The sequence below is a fragment of the Lissotriton vulgaris genome, unplaced genomic scaffold, assembly GCF_964263255.1.
Source record: "Lissotriton vulgaris unplaced genomic scaffold, aLisVul1.2 SCAFFOLD_2898, whole genome shotgun sequence".
Taxonomy (NCBI): domain Eukaryota; kingdom Metazoa; phylum Chordata; class Amphibia; order Caudata; family Salamandridae; genus Lissotriton; species Lissotriton vulgaris.
In genome coordinates, this window is record NW_028245007.1 from 263062 (window position 1) to 282143 (window position 19082).

The 19082-nt window shown below is 42.7% G+C and overlaps 1 protein-coding gene across 1 annotated transcript in view; it reads left to right on the plus strand.

Annotated features, from left to right (window-relative positions):
- LOC147666668 (THO complex subunit 7 homolog) overlaps positions 1-14351 on the plus strand; it is a 76825-nt gene extending 62474 nt beyond the window's left edge. The window contains exons 5-7 of the mRNA XM_086948983.1: positions 6722-6779; positions 12397-12463; positions 12558-14351. Of these exons, the coding sequence (XP_086805109.1) occupies positions 6722-6779; positions 12397-12463; positions 12558-12635 (203 nt within the window). The 3' untranslated portion in view covers positions 12636-14351. The remainder of the gene's footprint in view (positions 1-6721; positions 6780-12396; positions 12464-12557) is intronic.
- The last annotated feature ends 4731 nt before the right edge of the window (positions 14352-19082 follow it).

Genomic DNA, 19082 nt, shown 5'->3' on the forward strand with positions numbered 1-19082 from the left:
GGGGATGGCTGGACAACTGGCAGGCGGGGAGCTGGATTGGGCCGGTCGTGCTGGGGGGGGAGGGGCCGCGGGGGCAGCATCGGCAGGGAAAGGTAAAGGGAGGAAAGAAGGGATAAAGAAAAAAGGGAAAATAAGCAGAAAAAAGGCACAAAAGAGCAGAGGTGCAGAAAGGTGAAAGATAGAAAGGGGAAAAAAACGAGTGAAAACGAGTGAAGGAGCAGAGGGAGAGAAAGGGAGAATGGGCAGAAATAAGGCGCAAAAGAGCAGAGGTGCAGAAAGGTGAAAGATAGAAAGGGGAGAAAAACGAGTGAAGGAGCAGAAAGAAAGAAAGGAGACAGAGGTCCACTGGACCACCAGGAATGAGGCGCAGGGAAACCTGCGGGTGGAGGAGGGCCTCGATCACCAACACTGAAGAGTGCAGGGGCAGGGCACCTCACTTAATGGTGGAGCTGCGAGGGTGGGAGAGCAATTTCACTGACAATGAGTCAGTGGTCTTGCTCGCCTGTCCCTGCAGTAGCCGTCATTAAGTAGGGGTCGGGGAGGGCTGGACAGCTGGGAGGCGGGGAGGGGAGCTGGATTGGGCCGGTCGTGCTGGGGGGGGAGGGGCCGCGGGGGCAGCAGCGGCGGGGAAAGGTAAAGGGAGGAAAGAAGGGATAAAGAAAAAAAGGGAAAATAAGCAGAAATAAGGCACAAAAGAGCAGAGATGCAGAAAAGAGCAGAAAGGTGAAAGATAGAAAGGGTAAAAAAACGAGTGAAAACGAGTGAAGGAGCAGAGGGAGAGAAAGGGAGAATGGGCAGAAATAAGGCGCAAAAGAGCAGAGGTGCAGAAAGGTGAAAGATAGAAAGGGGAGAAAAACGAGTGAAGGAGCAGAAAGAAAGAAAGGAGACAGAGGTCCACTGGACCACCAGGGATGAGGCGCAGGGAAACCTGCGGGTGGAGGAGGGCCTCGATCACCAACACTGAAGAGTGCAGGGGCAGGGGCACCTCACTTAATGGTGGAGCTGCGAGGGTGGGAGAGCAATTTCACTGACAATGAGTCAGTGGTCTTGCTCCAGTTGGGCTTTTGTGCATTCATTCTAGACACACACAATAGCAGCTGAGGCGTGCCTTGCATATCCCGATGGGCCATCACCAGGCTGATGGGCCTTCCTGAGCTAGAGTGGAGGGAAGAGTTGTCGCTGACACCTCAATAGCGTTGCTCCTGTCCTCACACAAAGTTGTCTCCACCCCAGTGTAGTGAATCTTGACCTAGGTCAGGGAAAGGCAGTGTCTTGTGCACTACAAAGATTTTCCTGTCAAGTTTGCCTACTTTATAGGCAGAAAGGGGTATAAGTATTGGACCTCTGACACTCCAGTATCCGAATACATCTGAACTAAAGGACATTGTGCCAGGAAGAAGAGCTGGATGCGTTTGGAGGGACTGACACTCTTCCTGTTGCTTTGTTGTGCTGGCCTGCTGCTTCTGTCCTGGGAGTGAAGGGGCTGGACTTTGCTTTCTGGATTGCCTGCTTCGTGTCTGTGAAATTGATGCAGTGCCTGCTTCGCTGCTGCATCAACTCAGCGCGTCTGGATTTTCAAAGCATTGTACTTCGCTGTCTCTTCATTGATGTTGCCCAGCCTTAAGGATCTGCGCCCGCGTGTCCAGAGATGGACGCATCACCTCATCTGTCTGCAGAGAATTGACGCATCAGCTCCCCTGTCAGGAAGCAATCTGACGTATCACCTCCCTGCCTAGCAATAAGGAACCAATGCATCCCCTCCTCTGCCATTACAGAAACGACACATCGCCTCCACTGTATAGTATGGAACCAGGGCATCACAGTGTTTTACTTTTTAGAACAACAGCCGTCCCATGCATTCAAGAATATATGAGAAAATGAATATTGACAGAATCAAATCTATATTTGGAGCGACATGTCCAGCCGGACAGAGGTCTTTAAATTTACTCAATGAACAATTGATCCATACAGCGAAAATACCTTCAACAATTCACCAGTGTGGTACACAAGCCTGTGCCCAAACACTAACAGATCAAATACAGAAGGCAGATTACGAACATAGAAGGGCTTTTTAAGGCAAAAGTAACACTTTCTGTTTAAAATTCAATTGTACAGAAGTATCCAGAATGCACCATTACATTACATAGAAATCAAGTTTTTGTATAGGGTGCTAGACAGGTCGACGGCGTTTCGGTCCCCCTACTTAATCATGTGGACCATCATCAGGACATTCAATTAATGCCTTAACGTTATTAAGCCTCTAGTTGCCAGGGCAGTGCACTGGTTCGTTACCGGCAAGGAAGTGGTAGCCTGTATTCGGTACGACAGCCCAGGATCAGGCGCGTTTTGACCGCGTTACAATAGCGTAATCAGACGGTGCCAGGATACTACCGGGTTAATCGGTAGTTCGGTCTGTTCCCTGGTGTGCTCAGGTGAAGGAGGAGAGGAGTGAAGAATGAGTGGAAGGAAGCCGTATATTCTTTGTTTTTGACGCATCTCAGGTATTTTGTGCTAAAAAAACTCATCCATTGAGTTCTATGGATTAAGACTTATTGAACCTTTGAAAAGTGATATCTTTACTTGTGCATGTTGGATTTTTTATGTTTTGGTCTTGTTTTATTCACATAAATCTTGACAATTTCTATAAACTGGTGTGGGCTCATTTTGTAGAGTGCCAAGCTACCAAGTGGGTGATCAGGGGTTATTTTAGCTCTGTGATTCTCTTACCCTGACTACAGTGAGGGTTCCGACTTGGACAGTGTGCATACTGTCTGCCAACTAGAGACCCCATTTCTAACACTGGGTCACTCTGAAAGTGGGTCTCTGCGGTGCTGACGTCCTCAGACGGCTGCTTTGTCTTGGAGTCCTGAGTACACTGTCATGGCTTGCTGCAAGGAGCCCAGTGCCCCTTGTATTGGTCCTGTGCGGCTCTGGTTGGTCCTGGTGTCCTCTCACTTGGGGAGGGGGCAGACTGACCTTCAGGAGTACAGGGTCCTATTCCAGGGGAGCTGCTGCGTCGGGTTGGCCAGAAAGGGCAACTCGACAGACAGGACTTTGCTATTTAGTGCCTGTGGACTACAGGGGAGTAGCTCCTCTACTCCTAGGGAGATTTGCTGGCAATTTGCGAAGTGCTGGCAGCCCACCGTGGTTCTTGGCAGGAGTTCAGCTGCAGGATGAGATGCTGGGTCACGAATGTTGCGCCTTAGTACAGCAGGCAGGATTTGGTGCTAAAAGTCCACAGCAGTATTCAGTTCTGTTTCTTGCGGCTCTGTGTCCTCAATCCGTTAAATTTAATTTCCTGGCATTGGGGGGGCCACTTAAATAATCTTGTTATGGCTGATTTACCAGCCCATTTTATAAATATAAATTTGCATTCGCCTTTTATTCATGGTCAGGAAATCAAATATATACAATATGCAGATGACACGATTTTAATGAGCCAAACAGAAATAGGATTAAACAGGTTAATTAACTCTTTTAATGGTTATGTTACACAAAATGGTCTGACCATTAATATAAAAAAGACAAAGATAATGACTATGGGAAAAGGGAAGCCTAGGATTAAAGAGTGGAATATTAACGGTATGGTAATTGAAAATGTGAAATTATACAAATACCTTGGAATCACGTTTGACGATGGTTTGATTTTTAGACAGCATTTTAACAATCTTGAAGCCAGGGGTTGCTCACTTGCATTTGCTTTTAGAAAATTAAGAGACAAACTATTATGCCCCAATTACGACCATCTGATAAAGGTGATGCGAGCAAAATTAATGCCAAATTTGGAATATTGCTCATTCATCTTTAGGGGCAAAGACGCGAAAGTGCTCGACGATATAGAGATTAGAATATATACAACTGTTTTTAAAATTCCCAAATATATTAGTCGAGCAAACATAAGACTGGAATTTGGTTTGAAAAACCAATCTCTGGCGCGTCAATCCACATTCTTGAAGTCTCTTTTAACATTAGTCCGTTCAGATGAAGGTTCACTGGCAAAGTTATGCTGGCTTGAAATCTCAGAAGGGGAATATTAAAAAAATTGGCAGCTGTATTTTAATGTATGCATAAGTAATTTTGACTGCTCTAATTTGGCTGATGAAATGAGGAGCAGGATAGTTTAAAAAAAAGAAATGAATCAAATGGCCGCATTATTAACAACTATACAAGGAGGAATTAAGGAAAATAAGTCATTTCTGGACAGTTGCTAACTCTTTCGGTAGGCTGTCACCTCAATCTTGTCTTATCATTTAAAACCTAGGCTTAAGAATAAATGTATGTATTTAAGGCTGGGAAGATACCCGACAAAGGATGGTATACCAAAATGGGAAAATCAATGGGTATCGAGCATTTGCAGGCTTTGTAGTCAAAGGGAGGAAACACTAACACACATTGTAACCTTATGTCCAGCTTTGGCAGAGGCTCGGAAGTTGATCCTAAAACCAATTTTTAATGAACTAGGAATTAGAACATGCAGGCAAGCAATTATGACCTGTTTGAGTGGGGCCAATATAAAACTTATTTATCACTTTGTTAAGTTCATTATTATTGCTGAGAAGAAACTCAAAGGCGAAGAATGAGTAAATAACTATTTATCGTGCTCCAAAATAATTAAAGAAACTTATTTTAAGAATTGTTTAAATCAAAATGTATGCCAGTTGAAGGGTCTATTAGTATAATTTACTATAGTTATGCACGTTGCACTTTACTATAGCTTGCAAATGGAAAACAGCAAAAAATGTATTTATACTAGTATTTCCTACTGCTAACACTAGACACTTTAGTTAAATGCTGCTTTAACAGTGATTGCTGCTAATACATTGTACTCTAGTTAATACCTGTATTTTAATCAGTGTGTAAAACGTTTAAACATTATTATGGAATTGACTGTATTAATGCAATTTTAGATGATCATTTTAAGATGATAATAACTTTGTGCATAGTATATGTTTGTTTATGTAGGTTGCTTTTTATTTATTCTTGTTTGTAATGATTTTACTTAATCAACAAATAAATACTTACTTACTTACACTTAAATACTCAATTTAGGGGCGTCACAGTGAGTGACCGGTAGTAGCCAATGGGCTACTTATCTTTATGGTGTCTACACCTTCTATATGACCACCTCCTGTGGTAAATAGGCATAACCTTGTTTTAGAGTGCCTAATTCCACTAAAGCTAAAATGGTGGAATTCTAAAAGTAGTCTCCACATCAGGTAGCCCATCTTAGGGGTGGTACAAGTGTGAGAGGGGGGCACGCTTCCTAACTAGCTACATTTCCCATCTGTCCTGGTGCCAAATGGACCCGGTGTGGGGGTGGCATTTCCCATGTCTGGTGAAGCCTTAGGTGCATGTCAAAGGTGGCAGAGGCCTCCGAGGCCTCCTGCCTTGATATGTTGATCACTTACCCATCCTGCTTGGAGGAGGTGAGAACACCTCCGGCTGGAGTGGGCATTGTTTTTGCACTCAAAGAGCACAATCTCTCACTGCAGGGAGGCAGGAACCCATATGTGATGGTAGGCTGGTCTATACCAGGCAGTCTGCATACTAGTAGTTAGCAGGTTTTCATGGGGCACCTCTAAGGTGCCCGCTGGGTGCATTTATTAATAAATCGATCGCTGGAATTGGTTTAGGTTTATTAATATGAGATGTTTGATGCCAGACATCTCTAGTTTCAGTGAATACATCATATAGCTTGGGAACTCTTAAATACCAGTGACTAGCACATGGTCTCACAATGGCTTTTCATTTCACTTGTAATGTAATATCTAAGGATCTACTTAAACATCACAGTGGCTTATCTGCTCATGTAGATATGTCCGCACATGTAGTATTGTGCACCCTGCCTTAGAGCTGTAAGGCCTGCAGTAGCGGTGGAATACCCATACTGTATGCAGTGTCTGTAGGCATGGCATTCAAGAGAGGTGTGCCATGTCATGTCTTCACTTTTCTCGGCACCATGGCACCCAGCCTGCAATGGCAGTTTGCATGTTCGTGCTGAGGGCTCCCTCAGGGTAACATAATTTGTGCTGCAGCCCTTAGGGACCTTCTTTAGCCTCCTTGCCCTAGATGCCAGGGGTACCATCACTAAGGACTTACAAGGTTAAGGGTATTGGTAATTGGGGTAACAATTGTGCGGTTTTAGGGAAAAATATGGAACTGGGTGCCTGGATAGCATGAGCCCAGTGCACCTCTGTCAAAATTGCATCAGAGAACCAGCTAAAAGTGGGGGTGACAATGTCAAGCTGGGGCACTTTCCTACATGGGACAGCTAGTCTCTACCCCCTCGCTGGCTGCAGTTGTGATTCAAGTATGTTTGAAGCCACCAGGTGTCTGAGGCAGGGTTGCAGCCTAAAAAAGATCCAGTCATGTGTTCCTCCAACTGACTTTATCCCGTAGATGTACTCGGAAATGCCCCATTTGAGCATTAGGTAAAGCAAACTTGTAAGGCACCACCAGAAGGGTTACCAAAGACTACCATATTGCAACTCGGAGCTGCCATCTTGCACTTTTTGTTGTAGATGGGAGCTGAGAGGAATGGGGAAGACAGTTCATTTGGGAATGGAGAGAGCCAGAGCCAGAAACACAGCATTTATGTTGTGTGGCCTTTAAGTAACAATTGCACAAAATGCATTTTGTTAACATAATTTGTATTTTAGAATGCATATCGGTACTAAAGTTGAACAAATATTTAGACTAATTAATGTTTTTGTATTTTTAGAATATGATGCCTTAGCTAAGGTGATACAGAATCATCCGGACAGACATGAAACTTTAAAGTAAGTGCAGTTTAATGTAAACATACATATTAATGTTTTAACTAAGCAATAGTTTGTCTCTAATTTAAAAGTGTTGTGAGCACAAAATTCTTAACCAAAGCAAGGGTTAGTCACATGGACAGAGACAAGGTTACTTGTATCTGTCTAAGCCAATCGGGTCCCACTAAAGCAAATCGCATGCTACTCTAATGCTGATCTGCATATATAGTTTATGCCTTTCCATTTTTCGTGTTTAGCAGTTAAAAGTGGAGATCTTTAGCAATTACCAGCCAGATACAGTTTCCTTAAATAGGCTTTGTGAACCCGTTTTTTTTAATGATTGTCTTAATAGGTTAATAACATTCGATTTTACTTTTGCTCTTTAGATGTGTGTGAATGCAGGTTTATTATTACTATTGTTTTTAACATGTTTTGATGGGCCAAGTTTTTTTTGGCTTGTCATTAAGAATGTTACTGTTCCATGTTCTCATACGTGTACGGTAATTAAGCATAATTTTCTAATAAAAATTGTACAGTACAATGACTTCCCAAATCTGACCATCAATGGGCTTGTTTAGTCAGGATGCTGCTGTACGCCACAGACCTTAATTCTTTTAAAGTTGCCTATTAACCTACTGACTACCAGTTAAGGAACTTTTTCTATGATGATTTGTCTTGGCGTTTTGCTTGTCAAAGCAGGATAAAATCTGTTGTTAGGCCATTGCTTTGTGGGCGTCTTGTATAAGTGGATTTGTTGGAAAGTTGTTTATTAGTAGTGGTAAATATATATCTACCACTGGCAATAAGGCAACTAGTGCTCAGAATAGGTCTCAGACAATTATTCCCACTCTCAACCCTTGGTAGCTTGGCTGTGAGAAGGCAGGCTGAACTTCAGAGACCGGTATGTAGAGCATATAAAAACACCAATTCAGTAAATAATTAAAACACAACATGCAAGAAACACCAATTGATAAAGATAGGAAATATTTTTATCTTTAAAATGACACCAAACTAAAAAAATCTAAGTTAGGGAACCAGAAATTTAACACTATATAGTCCATAGAAAAACCTATAGCACCTATTGGGATACCTGGTCGCGCTAGACCAGGACAAAGCCAACATTTCAGGCCGACCGCGAGGAGGTTTGTGTGGCTACCCCTTGCGGTAGGCCTCAAAGTTTTTACCTTGTGACTTAGAAACTTTTCTGGGGCTTTTCTTCCCGGGGTCCCTTGAAGCTCTCAGCCAGTTTGGATTCGGTGAGGTCCAGGTCAAACCTAAGGAAGTCAGACCTCCGGAGCTTTACAGCGAGACATACCAGAGATCCAGGCTGGCTTGCAGTTGAAGGTGGGCGCCTCGACTTGCGGTTGGTCCCTGTCATCTTTTCTATGTTTGGATGTAGAAACCTTTACAGAACTTTTTCTACTGGTGTCCCTAGATGCTCATCACCAGGCCAGTTTTGGCGAGGATTCGCTGGTTTGGGTTTTGACTATTACCCTGTCCAAACTCTGGAGTTTGGACCTCCGGATCTTTTCAGCGGGACGAACCTGGAGGGCAGGCTGGCTCACGGTTGAGGGTCGCCAGCTTGGCTGGCCAGGTCGAGTCGGTCCACATATAGCGCTTTTTTTTAAAGTTCTAAAAACGTCGGGAACTTCTTTCTGAAGTTTCCTTGAGGGCCCCAAAACGTCCAAGGGTCTGGAAACTACAAGATGGCTCTTGAAAGTTTGGGCCTTCAATTCTCACAATCCACTTCGACAAAACCCTTACAAATCCACTGGTAGCACTCCAGGTTGGGGATTCTTGTTGGTGGTGATCCGGGTGAACTCTGTTTACACCTAGCTTGCAGAGAGTCCACCTTTTAGTTTTCAAGAAGCAAGTTAGGTCCACAGTGCTGTAGTTCCAGATTGTGCAGCAGGCACAGTCTTCCAGAGTGCAGGGCCTGGTTGAGGCAAATCAAACATCCAGTATGGACCCTTTTTCTTTCCTATTTTTCAAGCAGCAGATCTGAGAGACATTGCCCCTCTGAGATACTTATTCAGTGTTCTCTGGGGTCACGCAGGAGGGCATTCCTATCAATTAAGGTGCAGGGCAGCACTCCAGAGCATGACCATTTCCTCCAAAGTGTGGTACAATTGTCTCCCAGAAAGCGACATTTCTCCAAAATTCAATGTGGCTGAAGTCTCAGCAGAGAGAGAAGAGCTAACAAAACCAACCATGCTCATCTCCATAGACTGCCTCCCCGTGGCATCTGCCCATTCCTTCCTTAAGCCTGCCTTCTGACTGGGTTCAGAGGGTAGGGGTGTAAATGAAACTGACTTCTTTTGCCTGTCCCCGCCTTCCTTTAAAGATCATTATTTACGATCCCTCCCCCTTGTTCTGGCATTCCTATGCAGCCAAACCGTCTCCTCCCAGAATGACTCTTCATCCCAGGTGCCATTTATCACTTCATCAAAGCAGCCTGTCTAATCCACTTAACTTGACCAATCAGGGCAGATCACTGGAAGGCTGAAATTTGGCTTGCAGACAAGAAAGGCTTATAACTTCTTGTCTGTGCATTTCAGGATAAATTCAAAAATAATATATAGTTGGAATTATAAATACCATTCAACTAAGTCCTTGAATTATATTTTTCTTTCCTGGTGGGAGTTATTCATTAATAACTAATTGCCATGTTAGCCTATGGATCTGCAAAGGGGAAAATGAACTGGACAGTTTCTCAAAACACCAGGGCTTGTAAAACATCTTTTATAAAAGCCCGCTTATATCTGCAGGACCCCCCACCCCTGGAACACTTACAGGAGACTTTAGAGGTTCTGAATATGTAAAAATATTGCAGATCCTCCCTCCAGTGCTCCTAGCACAAATGTCGATTTTGGGAAGCACTTTACTACAATGAGGGAAGTGAAAAGTGCAGTTTCACCAGCCCCCGGGGCATATAAACCTATTTTGTAAGGGTCCTCCTTCTAAGTACCTCTCCCCGACCCCCACCACCGGATCACAATAAATGCAGAAAGAATAATTGGTGGACAGAAAGCAGAACAATGCCATACACTCACCCCAGTACAGATATCTGGGCCTAAATCCATAATGTTTTGGCTCCCATGCCATTTGAACCCAGCCATATGCAAATTAGTCTTGACCCTGCTCCCTATGGGAACAGTCCAGCCTGAACTGCAAGCCAAGGTCCTCCCTGGACTGGAAACAAGCATCCTGGGACCGGTGTCTGGGTTTCACCCCTCATCAGCCAGACTAGTTTTCTCCAGTGGCATTGAGAGATCACGGTATCCACGTCTGGGCATACCCGTCCCTCTCGGGGTGACAAATGCAAAAAGATAATTGATGAACAAAATGCTGAACAATGTCGTACATTTACCTCCGTACAGAGTTCTGGGCCTAAATCCATTGTATTTTGCTCCCCATGCCATTCCAGTTTAAAACCAGCCATATGCGAATCGTCTTGAGGAACTGTCAAGACTGATTTGCATATGACGTGGTGTGAACTGGGGTGGCAAAGTGAGCTAAAGAACGATGGTGAATTCAACTCAGATCTGTGATGGGGTGAGTGTCTGAAAAGTTTCAGCGCTCTGTCCTTCATCTCCTTGTGTTTGCTTTGTTCACACCAAGGAGAGACCCTGGGGATACCTAATATGCCAACATATTGTAGTTTATTATTGTGTAAGTGCCCCAAACACCAAAGTCGAGTTTGGGCACAATTTATTTAGTTCTGCAACACAGGGCTGCTTTTAAACTGACCTCAGGCTTCAGCAATGAACACATGCAAGTGCAGAAAGTGCTGCTTGCCTCTAAACTGCGTTACCCTAGTATGTACTAGGGATTTAAAGGTAGTTTTAGTCCCCATGTCCTATAATGTACCAGGGAGGTCATGCAAAATCATAGGGGTACTGTAACCCATAGTGCACCCTAGTGTATGTAAGTGTGTACACTGTATTCCAAGTGTTGCCAGTATAGTACAGGCCCTGGGCCTGGTTAGGCAGAGCCCAGGGACAGTCTAAGTCAGTTACCACCAGTGCCAGACAGCAAAAAATGGGTTTGTCCAGGGTATAAGGATGACTTTGCACCAGGGTTTAAATAATTATTTGGTGTTACTTTGCATCAGGTAGTGCTAGCCATAATACATTATTCTTACCCAAGCTTCCCATTTGAAAAGTCATTTTTAGTTCAAATTAATTCTGTTTTTATGTATTATTAAATCTACGGCGATGATCCTTTCCTTTTGCTGCTCACATGTCTACTGTCAGTAGTTGCAAATATGCTTTAGTTGGTATACTACCTGCAGTTTGTTGTGGGCCTTCTGCAGTTGCCACATTAGATGTTTTTTATCTGATAGTACAGTTCTTAACCGCATCGCTGCTGCTGTGATTTTTGCGCTGTGCGGCATTTTTTAAAATACCGCTTTACATGACGAGCTGAGCTCGTCATCAGCAGCGAAGGGGTTAAACGCCATCTCGGGAGAAAACACTTTAAATGGCATTCCAGCATTTGGACAGAATCACGTGAAGCACCACTCAGTATGCATTTGGGTAACTACCTCTATAAGAAGTGTCCAATCTGCAATACTTTTTAGATCAGTCTGCAGGTTTTCTTAATGCAAATACTGTATTACTTCAAAATGTACCTTATTATTTCTGGTTAAACTCATTTAGAACCTCATTTTTCCAGAGTCCTCAAAATGTGTTATGTGCAACAGAAGTAAAAACTGAATATAGTTTAAACGATAAATGGCCTCAAGTTGAATTTAGAAAATCTCCAACTTGCCTACTAATATGTTTATTTAAAAATATATATATTTTTGTGAATTAAATAAAATGTTTTATTATTTATCTATATGTTTAATGAATGCTTATTTCTTTATTTGTTGTGTACTGTTTTGTGGTTGAAATAATAGACATTGTTTAGGCTGAGGTCCCTGACTTCCAGTAATGACTCTGTGGGGGTCCCGGGGTTCCAGATTGATTAAGTGTTGTAGATTATTTTATGAAGATCAGTGCATTTGGACTAAAACTTGAGAATATGATGTCATTTGGAAAATTCTTTAAACTGTCTGTTTATTCGGGAGTAACAAACCATGATCATTTGTTCATGAGAGTAAATGTTCACAAAAGGTATAATCTATGGGCTATCGGTTTTATGTTCATTTAAAATATTGGAAACTGTGTACTGGTGCCTTTAAAAACATGATAGCACACAATAGCTGTGCACAGTTTTTTCTTTTTACCCACAGAGTTAAGAATGTATTAGAGGTGTGTTCATCCTGTCTGGCTATTTGTTATTTTTAAGAGCTGAAGCCCATGGATCAAGCCTTTGAAGTAGGAGTAATGCATTATGGAGCGGTCGAAGTAGTAGACGTGGGCCATGTTTCTTTTCATTTTATACTTTTAGTTTGTTTACACAGAAAATAGATTGATTCCAATTAGGACATTGCAGCAAAACATAAGACTGTGTAGGAAAATTAGGGCATTTCTAAGGAGCTGTCTTAAGTGTTTCTGAGATCTTTCGAAGTTTTATTGATCTTTACATATCCAAGAACTTGCTTAAATCATAGGAAGCTATGTTTAAAATGCAAACAACAACACTGCTATAGATACTTAAGCTAATAATCCACCCTTTTCACTTCGTGTAGGCAACTTGATGCCTTGGAAAAAGAGCTGCAGCACCTTTCTCACATCAAAGATAGCGTTGAAGATAAGGTATGATTATCATCTTTTTGGAGCAGTTTTCTTTGTTTTAATACTGTAATCACAATATTAAATGTATTGACTTTGCATGTTCTTCTTATCTTAGTTGGAGTTGAGACGCAAGCAGTTCCATGTCCTTCTAAGCACCATACATGAACTTCAACAGACTTTGGAAAGTAGGTAGTTTGTCAACATAGTATGTTTTGTTAATAGAATATATAAAGTGCCTGATCACCATATGTTTCTTGGCAGTGGGAAACACCTTGTAAAGCATTTAACATTGTTCTGTTTACTAGTAAGTAGGGTATGTTAAGAAATATTTACATACAATGCTTAACATTATCGAAAATGTATCTAGTAGAATTACAAGAAAAATGTAGAAAAGCGCACCTTTTTTGAGCGAGGAAACCAGAGGGGTCAAGCTGACCAGACTCATGCTTTGTGTCCTGGCGTCTGAGAGAGAATCAGTGTACACTGTCTTTAAAGCTTCAGTGGTGTGCACTTTCCTCAAAGCTTCACAATGGTTGAACATTTACAGTTTCTCAGTAGACTATTGCTGAGTAAATGGTATGCATATGCATGTACCTTTCTGCAATTTCATATAGTTAGGACCAGACACTAAATACAACAGCCGCCAACTGTATTCTATGCATCAATTAGAAGATACATGCAACAGACTGTCCAGTCAGTCCCAAACATTTTAAGGGATTTAATGTGTGCGGAGTGGATGGGGCATATCTAAATTCTATTAGGACAAAGGCATCTATCCTCAGGTTATAGAAGGTAAGCTGCAGAAGTGTTTAGGTTAGGGTATCTTGTAGTTAGACAGAGTTCCAAGCTGTGCGGAAGTGTAAAGATGGTTCAGATGTTTAGGTTGTTCAAAAATACTATCAGTTAAGTATTTTGTTTGGAGTGTGAGATTGTTGGTGATATACCCACCAGTCTGAGTTAGTAGTGTTGTTAGTGCAACAATATAAGGGAAGAGCCTCAGTTGGAAGACTCAGGCAAGACACAGGAAAGCATAAAATGGGAAAAGTGGGAGGGGCATACGTTCAGGAATTCTCTGTATAAACCCATCAGTGGGGGAAAAATGATTAGCCGTAAACCCATTATACAATGAGTAGAAGGAGGTGATTATGGTACCAGGATTATATTATCCATGCCATGGAGTTTATGCGTAGTGGCTAAACGATTGCCAATTTTGGAAAGCTAAGCAGAGCATGCAGTCCATTGTAATGTAGCAGCATATTAAAGTAGTTGTGCTGTAGATGGTGGTGAAGTGAGAATTGCTAGGGGGCAGACAAAGCAAGAACGGCTATGAGTAGAGCACCACAGGACTTGCAGCAGGTTGAGAACATAGGGACTCAGAGGAACAGTCTCGGGAGAAAGGTAGGATAAAGCACTTTTCTGAAATTGGAGGGGAATGCAAAAATTCACAGGGGAAAAGAAGAAAAGTGAAAATATTTAGAATAGAGGTGGGACAGAAGAATTCATATTTTTATTGGCATACATCAGGTTGAAAATGAGAACTGTTTTCATGATTTGATTTAAATTTTGTATGCCTGATTTTGTGTAGTTTAATATGATTACACAGTGCAAAGGTGTGTTTCCTTTCATTAATAATATGTTTGCTTTTTTGGGTTCTGAATAAAATTAGATTATTTACTTAGGTTTTATTATATATAGCATGAGCATGACCTAAAGAGGTGACTGGGCTCTCTACATAGGAGCAGTTACTTCTGCATGCAAGCAGTTTACAAAAGAAGAATTTCATAGGTTATAAAGTATGAGAAGAATTTACAGTTAGCTCAGTTCAAATAGATGTCTCACACTTGAGCATGCTCCTGCAGGCCACTGTAGTCTCTGCCATATAGATTTGTGATGGCTGTAAACAACAATTAAACAAAAAAAAACAAGGAAGAGAAAACACATGGAAACATCACACTTACGGAAAACAAAATCTTGGCAACCTGCATCACCCACCTCTCAGTAGGCAATCTGCTTCTTAAGGAATGCTACTTGGTTAGTTGATATCCGCCCGCCCCTTGAATCCTTCCTTAAAATATTTTTCCCCTTAGGTAAATATTATTGCCGCTTTATGCTGTTCCCTTTTCCTTGAACTACCGTCCTCCCGCATTCACCTTCCCTCCCCCCTTATTGTTCTTGCTTTATGGCAACCTCACCTTGCCCCTCTTTTGCCCTGCCTACAGCATGGCAGGCCACCCCTCAGGTGAGCGCATCTACAACTGGTCCTCTGGGGCTGAGTAAGAAGCCGGGTCTGTTGGCTCAGTGGACTAATGCATCCACTACTGGGACCTGTGTTCGACCTCATGGTCACAGGTTCAAATCCCGGCGTGTCCACTCAGCCTTTCATCCATATGAGGTCGATAAAATGAGTACCATTGAGTTGGCTAACAATAAACATATGTTATTCAGTGCCAAGAGACCTACGGGTGAACCTGAGCTTTAAAAATACACATGTTATGTAAGAGGACAACCGCTTAACTAAACTGTCATCAAGGCTTGTAAGGAGAACATGCCCAGGAAGTCTGATGTGCTAGTTGTGTAATCTGTCATTGCTAGGGCCACCAAGTTGATTATTCCGTTAATCGGAACTGCAAATGAACAGCAGTGCTACTCCATCATCACTTCTACTCAAAATAGCAACAGTGATACACAGAAGCTTCTTGGAAGTTCTCAGTACTTTTACTTTGACTACTGTGTGCTGGTAGGTTGACGCAGCAGAGAGTGCAAGAGGAAGGGGAAAGGTGGCTGCAGTTCATGTTGAAGGGCATTTGTTCTTTAAATGTGTCAATTGTGATGGACGTTGTAGAAAGAGGTGCTTAGCTAGCATTGTGCACAGAATGTACATTTTGATAATCAATGAACACCCTCAAGGATATTCAGTGACTAAACCCCCCCCCCCTTTCTTCACTTGATAGCAAGTTAGTAAGCTGTACCTATGTCTCTCGAGTTCTAGTTCTATACCCATCTCTCAACCTTTCACAGCACCTTGGCAACTAGGGCTGCCACCTTTCTCCAATAAAATACTGCCCATTTAGGGTGACCACCTGGCATGAAGTTAAATTCTGAATAAGACGCACATTGTAAAATTCTGGACAAAAGGTTAATTGACGGACCGTAATTATGGACAAAAGATCGGTCACACATACACTGTAAATGAAAGTTGATAGGAAGGTAAATGGAGAGTAGTGTGTCACAGGATTCTGCCCGATTAGTTTTATATACCATAGAGTAGAGCATAAGAGCAGAGCTCGATGTTTGAAAATGGACATTAAACTAGAAGACTTGTAAGTATTTGTCACTGAACTACAGTTTATAGTTAATATGAACTGCTAGAGTCCAACTTGAGCATTAACTGAAAGTAGAACACACACTCAACCCGTGGAGTCCTGAGGATGGTGACACGCTTCCTTCCTTTGTTAAATCCGCTACCTAGCAATATCTTAGATCTCCTTTCCACTGTAGATCTAAAAGCCGTTTTGAAACAGATGTCAAATTCTTTCACTTCAGTTCACATGGTTAATCTAAAACTGACGTCTCCAACCTTTTCTATACCAAGAGCTACTTCTGCTCTAGGAAAATCCCCTAGAGGTACTAAAAATCACGGCATAATAATGATCAGATCAGTTAACATTACACTAGTTACCAACCCATGTAGGATTGTCAGTAACAAATTTAATTTCACAAAGACAAATTTATAGTGAAAGAAACTGAAGAAACAAACTTTTTGCTTTCACAATACCAGTTTTCATATGTTGTTAAAAAAATACAGTCCCCAAACATCAGCTTGTTGTTTCATGAATTACGCAGATGCACAAATACATCACATGGACAGGTTGGGCTTCAAATTACCATGCTTTGCAATCACATGCCATCACTGTAATGCCAAAGGTGCATGTGATATGTCAGTAATGCCCAGCATTATTCTTGCACCATTATTTCAAGGCTGGAAATCTCAATGGTCAGGATGTCCACACTATACTGTTCATGACCATTATTGTGCAAGGTCAGCCATCATTATGTGAAGTATGGCCAAACGTAGGTCAGTCATGCTCCCATTTGGCTGCCAGTATGCTACAACTAGTCCAAGAATGTCCACAAAATGTCATAGATGACCATTTTTTGTCATGAATTGACCCTGCATGATGTCCCTTTGGTGGTACTGCAACCCATGCATGGCTTGCAAGGAGCAACACTATGTTATGTGTAAAGCACACTACCACCCTCAAAGGTATCTTGGCCCTGAGCAGGTGTGTGTGCCTATCCCTACATATTGTAGGTTGGTTATTTGAAAAGTCAGGTCTTCAGCTTCTAACTCAAATTAAGAATAGAGGAGGAGGCTCTTACGTGCGAGGCAGTTCCATTCTTTAGTAGTGATGTACGAGATTCCCCGTCATCCTGTGCCGGTGTTGTGTATGCGTGGGATGTGCACAAGTAATCCTGCTGAGAGGAGGTGTCTAACTGGTTAATGGAAGGAGATGCAAAGGTTCAGGTAGGTGGGGTCTGAGTTGTGTAGTGCTTTGAATGTGTGTGTGATGAGTTTGTATTGAGCACATTTGTGTATCCGGAGCTAGTGTAGTTCCCTGAGGGGTGGTGTGATGTGAGTTCTGTGTTGGAGGTTGGGGATGAGACTAACTGCTGAGTTCTGGATGGTTTGTAGTCTTCTAGTGAGTTGCTTGGTGCTCCTGCCACTGATGGTGTTTTCGTAGTCCAACTTACAGGTGACTAGGGCGTAACAGTTTTTCTAGTGTTGCTTAGTAGGTATTTAAAGATCTTCCTAAACATCTTTAAGGTGTGGAAGCAGAATGGAATGACTGCATTGCCTTGCGCGGTCTTGTCCAGTTTGCTGTGGATGATTATTCCGAAGTTCCTGGCATGGGTTCTAGACGTGTTTCTGAGTTTGGCTGCCCACCAGTTCTGAGTCCCAACGTGAGGTGTTCTTGCCGAAGATCACCTCTTCTATATTGTCGGGGTTGAGCTTGAGACTGTTCACTTTCATCTAGTTAGCGACTTAAGTAATGCAGGCAGTGAACTTGTTTCTTGTGTGGAGGGTCTTGTCTGACAGTATGAGTTGTGTGTTGTTGCCATAGGAGAGGATTTTGATGATGTGTGTGGATGACGTTGACCAGAGGCATCATGTATGCATGTAAGATGATGGCGTTGAGCGATATACCTTGAGGCACTCTGCAAAGGAGTTTTACGGGCGCCCAAGGATGAAGGTACAGACTGACCGCTTTTATCGTATCCATTAAGAAATAGCAGATCTAACATACAGCTGGTCCTTGGATGTCAATCTCATGCAGGCACCTGATGATGATGTGGTGAGAAAACCATGCCAAATGCTCCAGAGAGGTTTAGGAGAATGACAGCTGCTGTGTCTCCTGTCAAAGATCATGTGGATGTTGTCTGTGGTGGCGATGAGTTCTTTTTCTGTACTGTGGTTGGCCCTGAATCCAGACTGCTTGGAGTCGAGGAGCTGGCAGTTGCTGAAGTGGTCGATGAAGCGTCAGTTGATTAGCTTACCTAAGATCGTTGCTATGTATGGTTCGAGGGAGATGGAAAGCATGGCTGGGTCAGTGGATGTTTTCTTCAGCAGGGGCATGATGATGACATGTTTCTAGGTCTCCAGGAATGAGTTGATAGAGGTGTTGAGGATGCTTGTTAGTGCTTCACTGAACGGTAGGAGTCTATTGGCGAAGGCATGGTGGGGGCAAGATAAAGATGAAGCCCCCAAGTGGATTGTCTTCATGGTAGCAGCAATTTAGTCGGTGGTGATGAGATCACAAGGTTAGAGTTTGTTCATTTGCTGTGATGGGTAGTTGAATTGCACAGTGACTGGGTCCTGTTGAGATTTGAAGTTGCTGTATATAGAGATTGTTTTGTTAAAGAATAATTCCATAAGCTTGTTTCAAAGTTCTTGTGAGGGGTGAATGCTGCTCAAGTTAGCAGGAGGCGCAGTGAAATCTTTGAAGATGGCGAAGATTTCTGTGATTCTGTTAGTGCTGGCGTTGATTCGATCTGTAAGAGCTGTGCAATTGGTGTTCTGTATCTGCTGGTAGCTTGTTCTCCATTTGCTCTCCAGTTGTTTGCAGTGGTTTTCATCAGCCTGACTTCCTCTATGTACCAGCTGGCCTATGGTTGGGCTATTGCCATTTGAATTTGCTTGAAGGGTGCCAGGAGGTCGGCGCATGTGGTGATTCAGCTATTGCAGTTCTTGATGGCTTTCGGCAAGTTGCTGGTGTCCTTGTGCTGGTGCTTGATAGTGAGGAAGGTCAGCCCTCTACTGAGATTATTTTCCAGCTGCAGTGGGCAGTTCCAGTGGTGGTATCTCTGTGGTGGTGCAGATGGGGTTTTCTGAAACTGATTAGGGCATGGTCTGTCCAGGTCACAGTTGCTAGCTTGTCGACTGTGATGTTGCCGATTATGAAAATAATCTGGTCCAATAGGTCAGAATGCAAGTGGATTTTGTGACATGCTGTGTGAGGCCAATGTTTTGTAGAAGGGCCATAGAGTTTGGGTTGGTGTAGTCTTTTAGGTGAACGTTAAGGTTTCTGAATAGGATGAAGGAGCTGGAGTTGATAGAGGTACTATTAAGTCTATGATGCCT